This window comes from Oryza sativa, chromosome 3, assembly GCF_034140825.1.
Source record: "Oryza sativa Japonica Group chromosome 3, ASM3414082v1".
NCBI lineage: Eukaryota > Viridiplantae > Streptophyta > Magnoliopsida > Poales > Poaceae > Oryza > Oryza sativa.
In genome coordinates this window covers 13,369,718-13,388,454 of record NC_089037.1, presented here as the reverse complement: position 1 = coordinate 13,388,454, position 18,737 = coordinate 13,369,718, and the positions used below count along the sequence as shown (strand labels likewise).

At 42.2% G+C, this 18,737-nt stretch overlaps 1 protein-coding gene across 1 annotated transcript; it reads right to left on the bottom strand.

The window, feature by feature from the left end:
* Window positions 1–5,836: 5,836 nt before the first annotated feature.
* Window positions 5,837–12,004, bottom strand: LOC4332859 (uncharacterized). Its single transcript, XM_015773900.3, has 13 exons — window positions 11,760–12,004; window positions 11,524–11,673; window positions 11,302–11,435; window positions 10,898–11,004; window positions 10,710–10,816; window positions 10,161–10,266; window positions 9,630–9,749; window positions 9,373–9,529; window positions 8,593–8,684; window positions 8,265–8,509; window positions 7,390–8,179; window positions 7,048–7,306; window positions 5,837–6,225 (listed from the first exon to the last, which is right to left on the bottom strand). The coding sequence occupies exons 1-12, from the start codon at window positions 12,002–12,004 to the stop codon at window positions 7,049–7,051; spliced, it is 2,511 nt and encodes an 836-aa protein (XP_015629386.3). The 3' UTR covers window positions 5,837–6,225; window position 7,048.
* Between the last annotated feature and the right edge of the window lie 6,733 nt (window positions 12,005–18,737).

Below are 18,737 nucleotides of genomic sequence, written 5' to 3'. Positions count from 1 at the left end.
AGAACCCATTTTTGTGCTTTGTTTCTGCTTGTTATATGGAGTTTATTAGAGTAAAAGCCTTTTTCCTTTCCGTTGGTCGTGTAGACGCTGCAGCTTCGGAAGATCCGCTCTTCGTGGAAGTTGAAGCCGACGTTTGGGAAAGCGAGCAAGGCAAGTCACATCATCCTTGAACATATTGAATCCCAGTTTATAAAATTATTTTGATTTAAATTATTGCATTATCGCTTTATTTAAATTCCCGCGATATCACTGTTTTATCTAGTCATGCCTATTTACCTTTGTTATGACCTTATTATTGTTATTGTTATTATTTCCTTGTTCACCCTAGAATAAACAAAACCCCAACTAGTGGACACTCTACTCATGGTACCACTAGTATGATTTTAGGTAGATGCTTCGCTGATTAATTAGGTAACATTAGGCGGTTTTACAACTCTAGACTTTGGGATATTCATATCACCTGGACACTTTGGAATTGTTGGTTTATTGTGGAATCGGATTCACCCCGCCCCCTCTATTCAAAATCCCCAAAATGGTTTTAGGCTGGGCTCGGGGTGCATGGTTTTGATAGTAGCACCTCGGCCACATAAGGACCGGTCTTCGGGCCTCTGTTGCAAAGCACTACCGTACTTCCACATGTCTAGTGGGTAAGGCTTAGTTTGTGGCTCAGCCCGGTCATAAACAAAAGTACACGGATGGAGATGGATGAAGTCGGGGGTCGATGGACATTCTCTAGGACAAATGAAGGCTACACGAGCTGCGGCCCGGTAGTCGAGATGTCATGGCACAGGGCTGGTGTCCTGCTGCTAGGGGCTCAATCCTGCCTACCTGTCCCGGAGGTTCCGGCCGTAGGTGGGGTTGGGTCGGTACTCTTGTCTATGGCTAGGATGGGTTGGAAACTATGTCACGTCTTCCGTCCGTATACCGTGGTGGTATGTGGCACGTGGTTACACGTGAGGAAGATGTGTCTTGTGGGTAAAGATGTACACCTCTGATCAGAGTATAATCTATTCGAATAGCCGCGCCCTCGGTTATGGGCAAGCCTAGCAATGTACCCAAGTTAGTGTTTTAAATTCTTAAAACCTGCTTAATAACTAAAACGTGGAATGGTTGGCCTGGGTTGGCTTGGGACGAGCTGGGACCCAGGGTCGGGTTGCCAGTTCGGTCTGAATCATCGTAGGCCTTGGGTTAAGGCAGGTTCGTGAGGGTTCACGGCCTTGATTAATAATACTGTGTAGCTTTAGGATCGTCTTTTTAAAATGGCTTTGGGCAACTAAGTGACTTTTAAATGCTGTTTTCTGTAAAACTTAACCCCTATATCATTACCCCTTGTACCCCCTTGCATTAATCGTGCATCCGCCGGTGTGGCTTGCTGAGTACTGTGGTTGTACTCATTCTTGCTCTATCTTTCTCCCCCCTTCAGTAAGAAAAGCTTTGGAGAAGAAGTCTTAGGTGGAGTCTTGGCTTATACCCCAGTTGAGCGCCTGTGAAGATGGAGCCGTAGGCCCGCTAGTCCGCTGCTGTTTATTTTTGATTGTCAGGCCTTAAGTGCCTTTGTAATAATGTAAATATTATCGATTTAATAAAGATGTGTCTTTTATATCATGTTTGTATGGTGTACCCCGGCTTTTCCTGGGACGGGGATTAATACACTAGCGTTCGGGAAAATGCAATTTTCCCGGACGCGACATCATCCGCGTTTCGACACGGGTGATAACCAGAGGAGACGTGGTGTTGCGATTGCGGGGCTCAAGAGCGTGCGTGTTCAAGAAGCCGGATCAATTTGTGTTGCAACTCCGCCCAAATCGTTGTTTATCAGAACCTTTCAAAAGATCGGGAACCCTAGTGCACATCACTACCTGTTTCGACTACTCTCTTTGTAATTTGTTCTCATCATCATAAATCCCATATAAACTGGACTAGGCCTATTACCTGATAAGGGGCCTGAACTAGTATAATCCTTGTCTTTTGTCTGCTTGATGTACTACGTAAACCCTCGTTCCAACGTACCCCAATACTCTACTCATCCGGTCAGCGAGTATCTCTCGTCGACAGCGGCGGCTCTCGGTCATCTTTTGTGACCAGGTTAATGGCCCCATCGGAGTGGGAGGCGGCGGCGCAGCCACGGGCACGGCGGCGGATGGGGCGGACTCGGCGATGACAGGCGCAGCACCCGCGCGAGGAGAAGCTGCGGCGGGAATCGCGCTGGTCGCGACCTCATCCCCACTCTGCGTAGAGATCGCTGAGACCGTCCTGCTGACATCAGAAATACACTCAAAAGACCCATCAACATGAAAACAGATGGAGGTCCAGGATTCTACTTACTTGTCAGCGGCTTTCTTTATTATCCTCCTCTTCGGATGAGGAGAAAGACTGCCCGTATCCTGAGTAAGATAGAGAATCAAGATCTCATCCCTATTGTCCTGCAAGGATAAATGGGGTAGCAAAATAGGGATGGAATAGCCTACCTCGGAGCCACTGGACTTCTGACGAGATCCAGGGGCGCCGCTCTTACGAGCCCAACCTTTTCCTCTTGAGCCCGCTGCCTCTAGCGGCAGCAGGTCCAGCGGCGATGGCGGCAACCTCCTCCACGACTTTCTCCCTGAGAGAAGAGGAAGTCTGATGATCGACAAGGGGGCCGATGACATCCGTCAAAGGTAGAACCTGCGGGAATTGAGGTCACTTCGTCTCCCTAAAAAATGAAAAGACGAAAGGCGTTCGGTTCACTCACGTTGATAACAGCCGCCTTGTCGGCCGCTGGCTTGTCACGAAGGGGGGTGGGTAGCTCATCGGCGGTTGAGGCGGGGCTGATTAGCACATCCCTCACCCGCTGCGTCACGACATCAGCAAGAAGATCTGAAACATGAGAAAAAGCCGAAGTCAGGTAAAACCGAGAACACGGAATAGCGGTTAAGGAAAGACAGAAACTACGACATGAGAACAAGTACCCCGTGACGAGATCCGTGGACTTTATACCCGGTCAACCCTTGTTCTCGCAGGTCGCCGACAATATTCACGAAGGCCTCAAGCGAAGGGGTCAATGGAGGTTTGGAAGTCTAGCTCTCTTGGCGATCCGGTTGGACCTCGGGCACGACAAGAACCGAGTCAAGTTCCTCAAGCTCAAGGTAGAACCACTTTGATCGACATTTGGTCCAGGACGTATGGCATTGAAAGGGTATGTACCTCGCTTTCATGCCATCATGTAAGCGGAACCCACAACACCCCGAGATCCTGCCGGCTTCCATCCAACGAAGTTCGTGAAGAATCGAAAAAGATCCAAGAAATGCACTACCCCAATGTAGGCCTCACAAAGGTGAGCGTAGATGCTCAGGGAAGTGATGGAATTAGGGTTGAGGTGCAAGAGTGAAAGGCCATAAAAATTTAGGATCAACAAGAGGAATTCCGAAGGGGGAGGCAAAAAACCACAGCGGACAAAATCCTCTACCACTGCCATACGGCCTAGGGCAGGAGAAGGATCAATACCTCCTTGTTCTCTCACCATGGTTTGATTGGGAGGGAGAGCTCCTTCTGTGTAAAGGTTCTTCAGGCTGGCCGCGTCGGATGAAGACTTGTTGAGGTCTGCCATTAGTAAGGAATCGTCGAAGGAAGACAAAGAAATCTAGGGCTTTGTGGGAGACGAAGGGTCCGAGGCTTCTAAGAAGATGGAGGATTTTTTGGCAAACGGACTTGAAATGGATCCCAAAACCCCTTTAAATAGGCGCACTACCTAGCGGTTCGCATTCCAAGGAGAGATATTGCCGCCGAAAAATCTTGAGGCCCGTTGCGGGCGGTTGTTCAGACTTCAATTTAAATTCATATTCGAACGTTTGACTCCCTTTAGCGTTCTCGATGGCTCCACATCTCCACGGTTCTGCACCGAGATCGACCAGGTGAGCACGACAAGGCGCTAACAGGAGAAGTCGCGGGCGACAACGTGAATTCATTTAAGTTGAAGTCGGGGGCTACTGTCAAGGTTACGGATAAGGAATACCTCATATCCTATGACTTACGGAATACGCAGATATGGTATATCATCACGTATACAGACTATTCCCATATACATTGGTGGAATTTGTTACGAATTATGGAAAATATCTCCACGAGCCAAGTGATTTCCAAAGTCCTACTCGGAAGAAATAGAGTTTCTGTTATATCGTACAAGATCCGATGTCTCCGAGTCTTACTTGGGGATCAAGATGATCCGCGGTATAAAAGGGACCCCCGAGGAGGGGTGCAAGGCATCGAATCTCATCTCCAACACACCCACCATAGTTTCCGAAGTCGGAGTACGCGAAGCCAAGTCGCCGGGAGATCTCGTCGAATACATCGACTATGATCTCGTCGGTATCATTAGTTTCGTCTACTTCCATTGTATTATGTGGTTTTCTGTCATCAATCTCATATAAACTGGACTAGTGCTATTACCTGACAAGGGGCCTGAACCAGTATAATATTTGTCTTCTATTTGCTTGATGTCGTATTACGTAGATCCTCGTTCCAACGTACCCCAATACCCAAATTATCCAGTCAACGAGTATCACTCGTCGACACATTCAAAATTCTATTGCCGATGCTCATCAAAATAGAGATCGATGAGATCAATTTAATGAGGACGACGTGATGAAAACATGTTTCTGCGAGTTGTGAACTCAATAATATCATCTGTTTTTAACGGGTTGTCCATATTGGTCGGAATGCCAATTCCAAATCTGCAACAACAACACAACATTACATATAACTCCAACATTACATATAACTCCAATAGTTCTTCTCGGCGTTTCAAATTGGTATCACTAACATTGTTAACATTGTAGATTTCCAATCCAACATCATCCAACGCGCGAAGTTTCATCCAATTTGTTTCTAAATAAGACACTCGACAACCATCGCATGACAGGAGGGTAGCAAACAAAAATCTGACGTCAAGAGATGCAAACTTTATCAATCTTATAATATGCAAACTTCACAAATTTTTCATGTAAGTTTGTGAAAAAAATGGTATTGGTTTTAGAAAAAAGTATTCTGTTTCATATAATATGAAACTTCTTTTAAGTTTGACTAAATTTATAGAAAAACTTAGTGGGACTAAACACTTTAGTCCATGGCTGTTTGAATATAGGGACTAAATGTCATTAATTGCACTGTACAATGACTATGTTACCTCTAAAACCATGCAAAGAGAGATGCACCATACCCATGCGTGGGGGCAGTGGGTAAAAAGGAGCTATAGTCCCAATAACCTCCTCCCATAGGGACTAATGGACTAATACACTTAAGTCCTTTTTAGTCCCTCCTATTTGGGACTTTAGGGACTAAAAGGGACTAAAGTTTTAGTCCCTCCAACCAAACAGACTCTTAGCAACATTTATAATAGCAAACCAGTTTCATAAACCAAACATCCAATATATTTTAATAGTATATTTATTTTATATTAAAAATATTGTTATGTTTTTAGTATAAAAGGTTTTTAAAAAAAGAGTCAAAACATATAAAACAGATGGAGTAAAAGGCAAACATTTACTCAAGCTTAGGTCTCGTTTGGACAACATGATTTCCCGTGTTAAAAAAAATGCTGGCGCCGTCTCGTTGCGTAGCAAACTGGCAAGTGCCTCAGAATGCAGAAAAATAAAATGATAATAATAAACGGGTACAAAAGCAATTTCAAAATGCAGCGCAGGTAAAGAGCTCAATGTGCAAAGTTAGTCGCTAATGGTCAGGTTTCACCGCCCAAGTTTCAGAACCAAACATGTCAGATCCAAATGGAGATAGAAACTGGAACAAGAGTGTTATTTTTCAAAACTACAAATATAAAAGGAAGCATTTTGAGCAGAGCAGCTGATGAGGCAAATATCATACAGAGAACAAAGGTTAGATAACAAAACTACTGGGAACTTAACATACTTGGCATAGTTGCATTGTGTCAAGCTGAGTGCCTTGCATACCACAGAAGCTCACTGACAATCTACTACAACGAGCAGCAAAAAAAAAACTACCAGCAACCAGTTCAAGAGAAGTCTTATAAGCAGTTGGGAATCTTCAACTAAACTTCATCAACCACATCTCTATGGGAATCGCCAACATCTCATCATATAAGCAGTTGGGAACCTTTGATCTTTGGGAAGTTAACGCACCTCCACAGCTTGCCCGCTGCTGCCATCAGAGCTCTCTGCTACCAACGGGAAGTTTGCAGAGAAGCAGCTACATGTGTATAGTAGGCTAGTTAGACTGCACAGACAGGAAAAAAGCACTGAATCAGCGGTGACAATCACTTAGCAACTTAGGCATCTGAATATGAAAAGGAAAAAACAAGGGAGAGAAAATATTTCGGCAGTTCACTTGCAAGTTCCCAGAAAGTAACGTGGTAGCATGAGAAGCAAAATGATAGGAGTTGAAGGCAGCAGATTTGTAAAACAAATATGAAGAACAGGTAATAAGCAACGAAAAGTAGTTAAGTTAACTTTGAAAGCAGATCACACGCATGACGGACTGAGGTGCATTACAGTAAACAAAGACCGATTTCAGAACATGATAATTAAATAAGGAGTTCTATTTTGTTGAGATAATATGCAAATAAGGTTTTTTTTTATCCAATTCACAGCTAAACCATTGCCAAAAACTTTTATACCTTTCCTTGCTCATGGCAAGACAGAAGAATATTAATGCAAAAATGACAAGAAACAAAGATGCAACACAAAAAAAAAACTGAACCAGAGTACCAGACAATGCACCACATGACCTTCTGATTATAGATAGAACACTACTATCAGAAATTTGGTTCACATTAGAAAGATAAGTGAAGTTTAAAAGCAAACGTAACTTGGCAACAATCATAACTTCAGTTCAATATATATACCAATACAAATGTTAGATTCCTAAAAGGTTCCCTCCAAATTTTACAAAAAAAAATAAAAATTATATCATTCCCTGTTTTTATAATACAAAATAAACTAGTATCTAAAGACAACGACATTCATGCAGAAACTTAAATCATGATAAAGTAAATTACTAGTATTTAGTGCTATTTGATTACCATGAAAAACACATTACCTTACTTGTCACAAGTTTGTTTCCTTTTTCTTTGCGAGGGAGGAAGAGCCTTTTTTATTTGTGGGAGAGCCAGGTCATTTCCAACAGAACCAATGCCAAAAATATGATGCACACTGAACCTTGCAGTATTTCCTGATGGTGACAATACTGCAGCATCTACTTGGGTCTTCTCATAGTTGACCATCAGTCTTTTTTGAGCCCTTGGGATATGACCTGGCAAAAGTATGCCTACAGCTGTATCCAGTTCCTTCTTCGTGATCTAAACAAACAAGTATGAATGTTACATGTCTACAAACCTATTGTTCCATAACTTCTGAGAAAAGAACATGAAAGTGCACATACCCTTCCTGGTACTGTATAATGTCCAAAGAAACATCTACAGAAATAAAGCTGGGAATACCCACAATTCTCAAAGTAATGATTAGCAGGTACCCAGTCCTGCAATTCATTCTTTACAGAATATGTCAACGCAGAAATCATACGAGGCACCGTTCTTGTTTGTCTTTTCCAATAGCCACAATCCTGCAATACCTCCTCGAATAATTCTCTGTCTGAAGTGAGTCTTTCACGATAAAACCCCACAAGTCCTTCAACAATCTGGACTCTCCTCTCTGATGATTCAAGGCTGATATTCTTGAAAAAGACAGCCCTTTCCCTCCAAGAACGTCCAGTAGATGGCACATCTTCAAGTAAAGATATTCTGAACATAAAATCTTCCACGTACAGTGTATATGATAGATAACCTGAGGTTGGATCAGTGTATCTAAAGTGGTCATCAATAATCTTATTGAACGATAACCAATCATTTATATATCTTCTACTTGTGAAATCCGTCATGGGGGCATTAATGTCAATCAACTGGTAATACTCTATATAATAGACATCACGTATGTCAAAGCCACCAAAACATTTCCCAGAACAATGGGCCCTTTCCAGACAGAGAGCCAACATCTGTCCAACTTTAGCTGCTGCATCTTGCAAAAGTACACCACCCCATTCTTGTGAAGATGTTAAAAGGGATCTTGGTAAGTTCACACGCTCAAACCATTCAGCCCAGGGATCATGCCCCTTCACACTATGGATATGATCCAGTAGAGGAATTTTGTTTGCCTTAATCATTCTATCAACAATCCTGTAGTCACACACACACACAAAAGAGTCACATTGATGTTCTGTGAGCAATCCTATATATATGTTCTAAAGATAGGAATACACACCTCTCGCAACCAGCAGGAGGCTCTCCACCGCCCCGGCTTCTGGAATTGACAAATATGAGAGAACCTTTATAGAGATGTGATTCCTTCACCATCTTCTTTTTGTCAATCATGCCCATGGAGTATGTGTAATACACATCCTTTGGCCAATAATTTGTCTTTTCAATTGCCTGCTGGATAACAGCAGAAACTGAGTCGTCATTTTCTGTATCTACTAGTATCGTCTGTCTGTTCAGCAGGAAACCAACCTACATATAACAAAGAAAACCATTTGAGGATCAAATGCAAGTTATGAATGTTGTAAATGTAAAGGACTCAGAAGCAAGCATACCTGAAATTTGCCCTGTCCACTGTTGCCAGGGGTTGAGGCAAATTGTAATTCCTCCTGTTCCACAGCAACTTTGTCGTTCGATGATGAGGGGACTGTATAGGGGAAAAAGGGGAACCCACATCAGTTTCAACAAATTAGTTATCTGAATATGAAGAAACAAAGACATAAAACAGTACAAAAATTAGCACTGTAGTACTAGTGTATTACAAGAAAAAATACAGCCAGGAATGACACAGAATCCTATTTTTCAGAACAAGTTGAGGGGGTTGGAATTATTAGTGGATAAGCTGTAATTGGGGCATATCGGGCCCTATGTTCTGAGCTTCTGGAATACAATGGGATCTTCATAAAGTTGATCTTTACGAGTCTTACAGTCAATTCGATTGGAAAATCTAATGGCAAAAAGAAGGGGATTCATTAGCGCACTATTTAGTATGAATCGGTGAAATGAGGCAACCAATCAAAACTATTTGACATGCTTCAGTAGATTTCATAGACAAATGTCATGGAACAGATCACATGATGATAATGATGGTGCATAACAAATAAATGGCAGTAGTTCAGTTCACTGAAAAGACGTCATTTGACGATTTGAGGCATATTGCAGTAAACATGATGAGTAGGGATTGTAAAACAAAGCTTATCCTTTCCAATTAGCGGTTAAACCATTGTGAAAAACTTTTGTAGTGCCATTTTCCTTGCTCTTGGAAAGAGGGATATGAAGCTTTAAGCAAATTAATCCAGAAAAGAGAAGAACAAAGATACCAAAAGAAAACTCACCCACAGACACGGTACAGTTGCAATGAGCATCAGCATAAAAATGATTCTCATCACAATCAACATAGGAATGCATTGGCCTGTGAACATCCCTCAGAGCATTCTGTATGTTGTTAGGATGTGATGACCGGAAGTCCACAACTGGTCTTGGATAGAAGGACTACAGAGTTGATATCAAAGTCATTTTTTTTAACAAATATATCAAAGTCAATTGCAATATTTGTAATCGTTTGAATGCTTTAAAACTTTGCAGGACTTACCATTCCAGTGGCATTGCACATCTGAATCAGGTCGCTGCAGAACCTTTGTACTTCCTCCGGGCGCATTCGTGAAAGATTCAGAGAAGTCCAATTATCCAAAGCTCCTCCATTAATGATTTTCTGTAAAAATAAACAATTAGAAAAAAAATGTAACAATACTAAGAAATATTTCTACGAACGATCTGAAACTTATAATATTAGTGCCTTCCCTTTAAATAAAACTCAAATTTGCATCTGCAAGTAAATTATGTTGGCTGAGTACTACAATTTGTATCTTCACGAATTTTACATACATATCAAATAAGACTTTATGAGAGAGATACAACATATGTTAACTGGTTTGTCATTTTAACATACCCTGAAACAAAAAGGGTCAGACATCTTCGGCTATCCCCACATAAAAAACAAAAGTTATGAGCCTAAACATTAAAAAAGCTAAACAAGTAACCATGAATTCGCTTCAACAAAGCAATGCTAAGTTATTTTGAGTTTTGGGCGAAACTGAGTTATAACAATGAAGCATGTCATCACCTCTTCAGCGATGTTCCAATGTCCAACACTAGGCACACCTGTTTTCTCCATATCACAGAAGTACTGAAGAACAGTCATTGTTGTTCCTTCCTCACCAACAGGACATCTAACAGCATCGAATAACAGGCATCAGTTTGGGAGGAATAAAACAGTAATTATTCATGTTATAAAGAAGTGAGCAAGTATAACAACAAAATGTAGGCCCTATTGAAAAGATGACAACAAACTGCTATACTCCATCCGGACAGGAAAAATTGTTTGTAATGCATCATTTACACAGTATTTCAATTGAATAGTTATGGATTTTCAATTGCACAGATAGATATCTAAGGCAGAACCTGCATGTTCAAGAAAAAAATATCTATGGCAGAAAAAAAAATGCCCAAAATCCACATACTGTTAATGTACCAATATGCCCAGAATCCTTAACACAGACCTTTCTAATATTATATCAAGTATCAACGATCTGGTACATTTTTGCCCCCATTGCTTACAGCATGCAAACAAAATAGAAGCTATAACAGCAGCCGTGAGAGGAAAGATAATTACATGTTATTGCTCATAGGAATAGGGGTGATCCCTGTTATCTTATATCTTCCGATTTGGTCATCATGGTGGTTTGTTTCAATGCAAACATGACATAATACTTTCTTTAGCTGAACATGTTGAAAAAAGAATGTTAGTCATTATAGGTATTATATAGCACATTTTGTAAATTCCCTCGGTAGGAATATTACCTGCACACGGTTCCGCTCTAACAAAGGTCTTGAGGTGTAACTTATGTTCAGGAACCCATCTATAATTTGGATAATTCTCACAGGCATAAAGGATGCTGCAGACATATCTGAATGAAGTAGATCAAAAACGGTAGTTAGTATCTAAATATTCCCTCCAGTCACAAATATTTAACATTTAGGTCAAGATTTGGTCAAACTTTTGAAATTTTGACCATAAATTTTGTATTAGAATAATTTTCTGATAGCTTTTTTAAGGCATTACACATACCATTTTTTTTGTTTTTTTAGAAGTTATTGATGGTTAAAGTTTCATCAAATATTGTCCTAACATCAAATAGTTATGACCAGAGGGAATAATATTTATATTCAGTGAAAACTAATAAGCAATAACTGAACGGAAGTACCCGTATTGAGTGAAATCCCTATCTTTCTCAGGCGCAAGCTTTGATGGTAACCTCTCCAAGAGTCAAGTCCATCACCAATGTAACCCTGGTGACCAATCTGAGTACAAAGAAAGGATCTGGGCCCTGTGACATGACTGCAAAAAAGGTAATTGTATTTACAACATTGTCAATACCCTGGTCAAGAAGTTATCAATCAAATGTCAAATGAGAAAGATCTCATACTTCCGAGAAAGTTTATCACTGAGGATAACATCAAAAACATGGATGATTTCTTGGGCTATGCCCCTGTGCTTTCCGAGCAGAAAGCGCTGGAGGTGGTACAAGTTTGTTTTGCCAACAATTTCAATTGTGATCTTAAATTCCTTTTGCGCCCTGCAGAAGGGCAAGACATAATAATCTAATATTGAGAAACATGTAGCTCGGTACATAAGAAAATTCTTAGCTAGAATCACACAAACCTTTCTTTAGCATTCTTTTCTGGATCAAATACTTTGACCACAGACTCCTTTGATTCAAAAGGAAGTGAACCATTGGTATAGAGACTCTCTCTTCCGTCATATGCTGGCCGTTTGCCACCAAGAGTTGTGAACCCGTGCAACTTGATGAGCTCATCAGGTAGAATCCTGCTTGTTTGACTTGAAGTAGTCTTTGTATTGATAACGAACTGTAAGATTTTCAGAACAACTCGATGAACTTCATGCATATAAATTTATAACCTTTTTATTGGGAATTCAGAACGAAATTTTCAGGGGAAAAAGGAAGAATAACTTTTCTATTGGAATTCAGAACAAGATTTTCAGGGGGAGGAGGGGGGAATGAAGAATAATTTGGAGCTACTTAACATGAAGTCATGAACCTACACCTCAAGATCACATAATAATAACTAAACGAATAAAATTAATTTCAGAGAGCAGTCAACCAACAGAATTAGAACCACCATTACAAGACCAAACTACTGAAACTTGAGTGGCGGTTCTGATTATCTAGATGTAATGGAAATGCAGTAGTACAGGTTACGAGTAACACACACTATCGGAGTCGATTCATGGGTGAAAGAGATATGAAAGTGACGCCGCAACCATGAAAAATAGAATGCCCAGAAACGAAAGCTACACCTATTTAGGGACTAGCAGTCTAACAGATCGGAATAAACAGAAATCCAGCAACAAAAGAGCGATCTCCCCGTCGATTTTCTCCATTTAAGTGGAGGATCTTCTCCAGCAATAGGAAAAAACTACCCTGCTACACATAACCGCATTACTCACATGGGGCGGCAGGCCATGGCGGGCGCTAAAGGGGAAGTTCAGACGAGCGCCATGGCGGAGCGCTCAGTACGGGTGGCGGCTAGGCTAACGATTTACCCAAGGAGTGGGGGAGGATTGAGGAGAGCAGACGATGATGGAAGGCCCGTCAAAGCCGATAAGAACTGCGGTCAAATAGGAAAAAAAAAATGAAGATTAAAAGGCCGCTAGGCTACCTATACAGCTCAGAAATCAGTACCCATCATCTTTAAAGCCCAGAAACAGAGAGCCCGTATTAAACAAGTACAAAAATAAATTTATTTAAACCGTTATTTTCTGGTTGAAGATCAAACTTTAAACAAATTTAAAACCACCATTATTTAAAAACAAAGTCAATTATGTTGGCCAGGAAGATCTCCAAATCAAGATTGTACGGCAAGCAAGCAGTTTATCCAATTCGTCTAAATTAACAGACACCATGGAGATCGAGTTGGCCAGGCTAAATGCAGATAAAACAAGCTTAAAAGAAGCACAGCAAACGAAACACGATGGAAGGTTTTTTTCTTTAAAAAAAAAAGAAACATCCCGAAGAAACTAAACGACGTACGTAACGGACCAAAATACCTTGATCAAGCCATATAGTCACAAGTCTTATCGACTATACCAGTAATATTTTGCAACAAATTTGTTGCTGTGAGTACGACTTCTCCCGAGAAACGAAAAAAATTCGTAAATTTTGCCAAAACATTAGAACACATCGATTCGGGCCATTAGGCCTCTAATAAAAGACGGCAATCTAGCCTCACACACAAACAAAAAAAAAACAGAGGTGGGCTACCCGCTGCCCCACTTCTATAAACAAGCAAGAATCAATCTAAAAGTTGCCTGCAGAAAAAGGATAGCTAGCTATCCAATACTAGTAGTCAATAAACAAGTCAACCAGGAAAATAAAAGCTCGAACAAACAGCAATACTAGTATACTGTACTACTAAAGATGCTCACTCCCATTTAAGGCTTCAGTTTACCCAAAGCGGTAATCTCCAGAAACAATGAACGAGTCAAAAAAAGATGAACAAAAAAACACACACACGAAGAAGTAGGAACAAGCGATGCAAGAGTGGATTCAACGAGAAGCTTAATTTGTTTCCAAAACCAAACCCAACCAAGCTCCCGCAAAAGGGAGATATCAAGCTCTGTAACTTTGATACAATGGCAAAAGTTTTGGAAAAAGAGAGAAAAAAAAAAGGGCAAGCATGCCTGACTGCCTGTGCGTATTGAGCAGCAGTACATGCATGCGTCATGCATGTCACGAGACTGCATGCAACTGGAGGAACCGAAGTAGAATGACCAAATTAAGAAGAGGCAGACAGATAAAAAAACGGAGGAAAAAATAACTTGAAACAAAACGCGAGAGATTAATCCGTCATACGAACGCTAGTTCCGGCCATAAACACCCACAAGGATGAGATCGGAAGCGTCGTTGGATCATCGCACCGTACGTCGCAAAAACTTACGAAATCAGCCACTAGCTAGCATGAGAAACTGCAAAAACCACTCAAAAACCAACGTGCAAAACCAGATCTGCAGAGTGCTACTAGACAGCGCGCGGCAACATCTACAACTGGATCGATCGAGGAGAAGGCAGCATACGTAGATCTGGAGGATGATGAGGAGGAGGAGGATGAGGAGGGGGAGGAGGAGGAGGAGGAGGAGCTCACGTCACAGAAGAGGTCGTTCTCCTCGATCATCACCTTCTTCCCATTGGACGCCCCACAGCCCGGCCGCACCGGATCGATGTCCGACGCCGCCACCGCCACCGCCTCGCCACCAGCCGCAGCGGGTGGAGGCAGCGTGGACTCCTCCATGAGAGGAGCCGATCGCCACAGGACCGCGCCGCCGAGCTCGTACGCGGCCTGATCGTGCGGCGCCGGGATGGCCGCCCTTGCTCCGTAGTAGACGACGACGTCGACCATCGGCGGGGGCTCGTGCTGCTGTGGACGGCCCGACATGCGCAGCGGCGCCCAGACGAAGCCGGTGGCAGTGGGACGATACGGCGCCATGGGTTCGCCGCCGCCTCCTTCCCCGGGCGCGGAGCAGCCTGCAGGGTCGCCGTACCGCGGCTGCTGCTCGCCACGGCCCCCTCCTCGGTCGTAGGCCATGGCAGAGAAGGGGGTGAAGGTAAAAGCAGAGAGGAACTAGCGCGAGGGTGGGGGTAAACTAGACTACTAGAGGAGAAGGACATGGCAAGCCATGGTAAGAGAGGCCAAGGAAGAAAAAACCCAGAGGTGATGAGGTGAGCGCGAGGCGAGGCTGGAAGAAAGGAAGGGGGAGTCGTAGTGCTTGCTTTTCTTGAGGTTAACTAGATTCTAGAAACCCTAGACAGGTGATCGAGAGGGGCAGATGGGGACCGAGGTAATCTTACCACTCGCGGTGACTGTATTCTTTTTATGTAGGGAAGAGTGATGATTATGAATGATGATTAAGGTGTTCAAAACTTGTTACCAGGTTTTGAAATGGATCATGCGATTAATTAAGTTTAATAGGGGTAGTTAATCTGGCCGATTAATCGAGTGGTTTTCGATTAATTGTTTTTTCAACCCCTGAATCAAACACTAGCTGTTATTTAAAGCATGTTACCTAAAGCATAAAAAACGTACTAGCATCTTTCTCATGTCATGGGCCCCATCTGTTATAAAAACAGCACCCCATATACAATTTGTCACTGTAAAAATAAAATATCACAGTGTAAATTCATATAATTGACTAATAAAATACAGAAGACGTACAGTGGTTACCATATTTAATTTATCAAAATTAATTACTTAGTTTTGTTCTGTCAAACAAATTATATGTGTACTAACCACAAAGCTGGCTAGCTAGCTGCTGCTAATTATCTATCCACGGATATTATCTAATAGATCTCGCAATATATGTTTGATAATTGGCATTTTCTTTTGTGTGATATATATACTGATATATGCCAATGCATCCTTTAGGCAGGGGCAGGACAAAGTGTGTGGAGCAGTGTGGGCAAAAATTTAAACTGGCTGAAACGACGAAGGCACTCCATTCCAAGATGAATCGGAAAGAATAAAGATACGGTCTGGCACGATTAATTGCTAGGTGTAGTCTCTTCTACATGAACCCATGTATGCATGGCAGCATATGCACAGCTGCACGTACCGTACGTGTCACATACGATGAAAATATCTTATTCTTCTTCTACTACTACTACTAGGGGAGGGGAACGATGAAAATTTCTTTGACACGCGCCTTAATATATGCCTTGTACAAGTGTACAATATTGTAGTAACATAAAAGCGATCGGCCATGCATGCATGCATGGATACACACACACACATTATGTTCATGTGTACTTATCAAACTAATTAAAGAATATCGGTCTCATCATCAGTTCATCACCGGCACCGGCCAATTAATTAATTAACCCTCCACACATGCACCGCATGCATGCACACGTTATTACATCTTTCTCGCTAGCCATCTAGTAGAGATTACTGGGAGTAATTAGTTACTAACTAAAATTGAGAAACCATAGCGAACTCATGCATGTATGGGCGTGCTAACTAGACGTTGCATGCGTTCGAAGTTTGGATCGCTAGCTCTTGGTCTCTCTGCACAGATCGCATATGACAGACCGGCCGTTGCAGCTGCCATTAATTCCGGCGAAATTAATTAAAGGCAGCTTTAGCTCTAGCGATCGAGACGTACGATACTGCGTTGCATACATGCAAATGCGTCCAAGCGGCCGGTCATGCATGCACTGCATCTCCATCGCGATCAGCGCCCCCAAAAGTAAAAAGCAAAAGGTAGAGCAACCTAAACAACGCTGCATACATCGCTTTTTTCCTTTTTGTTTTTCTTCTTCTACTACTACTTCTTTTTTCTTTTCTAATCGTATCTCTAGCTCTTTCGCGCGCGGCTGTGTGGCCAAACCAAACCCGGGTTGGGTTAAATGGTTAACCATGCACTGTACTGGAGTGTTTTTTCTTGACTGATCACTGATGTGTGGTAGGGGTAGGTGGGTAGGTGGGTAGGTGTGGGGTTAACCTGGGAATATCTGATCGAATTTCTGATTGGTGATCAAGTACACCTTGCATGCATTGCCTGCGTAGTAGTCCGTACGTACGGTGGCAGCGTGGTTGGTAAGGTTACCACACCGGTAACCCCGGTCCCCCAACCCACGCGCGCTCTGCGTGCGTGTCTGATGAGACGCGCTTGCACACCAACGGAAGAAACACCGCTTCGAGCGTGTCGCTTCCCATCGGGCCCACCTGACCTGACACGCCCGCATCGGCCGCGCCCACCGGACACACGCATCTCTCATCCTCCCCCTCTGCGTGTGAGCGCTCCAGGACAAACCACCGAAATTTTGATAAACTGGTCCTTTTAAAAAACTTGTTTCAAAATTAGACCACTTAAAAAATTTTCCTTACATCAACCACCTCGGTACCAAGGTCGTATGGATCAGCACAAAAAAGGTTAGTCGTGACCCCTAGCCCATGTGACACCCGACTCGCCGTCGTGATAGGACCTCAGCGCCATACACCTTCGCGAGGATTGAGTTGAAGATCGATTTACAACGCAAACTCCTTCTAAAACCCTGATTTCATAGGGATTGAGTTGGTATAAGGTTCATCGCATTTGACTTGAGATTGTGTTTGATACGTTTATGATGAGATGGCTTATATTTTAGCATTTGTTGATGTTTGTGACTTGTGAGATGTGGAGAGGGTATTTGTTGTTTACGGTATGTGCTCGGATACTTAAGTGGAGAGCTTTCTGGAACCAAGCTAGATCTAGAACCTCAATGTAAAAATGGTTGGCGTTGAGGTTGACAACCTAGGCGCAAGCATAATGGTGTTGAGGTTGGGCACCTCGGTGCCACCCAACATAGGAGTTGTGTTTCACGAGCCATTGGCGCGTAGCTAAGTCTCCAACCTTAGCGCCCGTCACTGGCGCGATCAGGTTAGGCACCGTGGTGTCATGTCACTGTTGTTGATATTGGGTGCTTCAGCACTAAGGTGGTGTTTGGATTCAGAGACTAAATTTTAGTCACTGTCACATTGGATGTTTGACACTAATTAGAAGTATTAAACGTATACTAATAATAAAACTAATTGCATAAATAAGAGCTAATCCGCAAGACAAATTTTTTAAACCTAATTAATCCATAATTAGCACATATTTATTGTAGCATCACATAGGCTAATCATTGATTAATTAGGCTCAATAAATTTGTCTCGCGAATTAGTCCAGGGTTATGGAATGGGTTTTGTCATTAGTCTACGTTTAATATTTCTAATTAGTGGCCAAACATTCTATTTGACAGGGACTAAAATTTAGTCTATAGATCCAAACAGGGCCTAAGGGCGGTTGGCACTAAGATCTTGTATTTTTGGGGGATCAATTTCTAAATAAAATTGTGCTAGTTTTGAATTAAGTATTTTAAAAGGATAAATTTGTTAAATTTTGGGGACAAGCCACGTGTAGGCATGGGTGCGTGGTGGTAAGGGAAAAGCTTGAATTGCTCGCTCGGTCTCTAGCCGCAAACGGCAAGCATCTCTGCTCTCCGCTCTCCGCTGCTCGCTCGCGTGGCGGTCGTTTCCGCCTCCGCGAGAGGAACGGGGCCCAGCTGTGTAGTGGTAGCACGTAGCAGTCTGTCTAGCAGAAGAAGCAGCGTACCCTGCGCCAAAAGAGCAAAAGAAGAAGAAAAAAAGGTTGCTGTTTGTAATCTGTCCTATCCTAGCACAATGTTTGCAAGAACTAGCTGGGTTTTATTTTCCTACAAACTTTCAACTTTTCTGCCACATCAAATATTTGAACACATAAATAAAGCATTAAATGTGGACGAAAAAAACCAATTGCACAGTTTATATATAAATTGCGAGACGAATCTTTTAAGCCTAGTTACGCCATGATTTGACAATGTGGTGCTACGGTAAACATTTGCTAATGACAGATTAATTAGGCTTAATAGATTCGTCTCGCAGTTTACAGGCGGAATCTATAATTTGTTTTGTTATTAGTCTATATTTAATACTTCAAATGTGTGATCATGTATGCGTGGTACTAGTATACTACTACAACAGGTGACCACTACTAGTATTCTTGAACTTTGAAGTTTGAAAAACTAACACAGGTTTGAACTGGAGTACGGTGTGTCTATGTGTG

Bases quoted from the DNA above. Each gene is read 5' to 3' on its own strand.
- LOC4332859 (XM_015773900.3), bottom strand. From the start codon at position 12,004: ATGCATGAAGTTCATCGAGTTGTTCTGAAAATCTTACAGTTCGTTATC. The intron at 11,436-11,523 runs GTATGAGATCTT...CCTTTTTTGCAG, and splicing joins AGTGATAAACTTTCTCGGAA to TCATGTCACAGGGCCCAGAT. The intron at 8,510-8,592 runs GTATGCTTGCTT...TGTTATATGTAG, and splicing joins GTGGACAGGGCAAATTTCAG to GTTGGTTTCCTGCTGAACAG.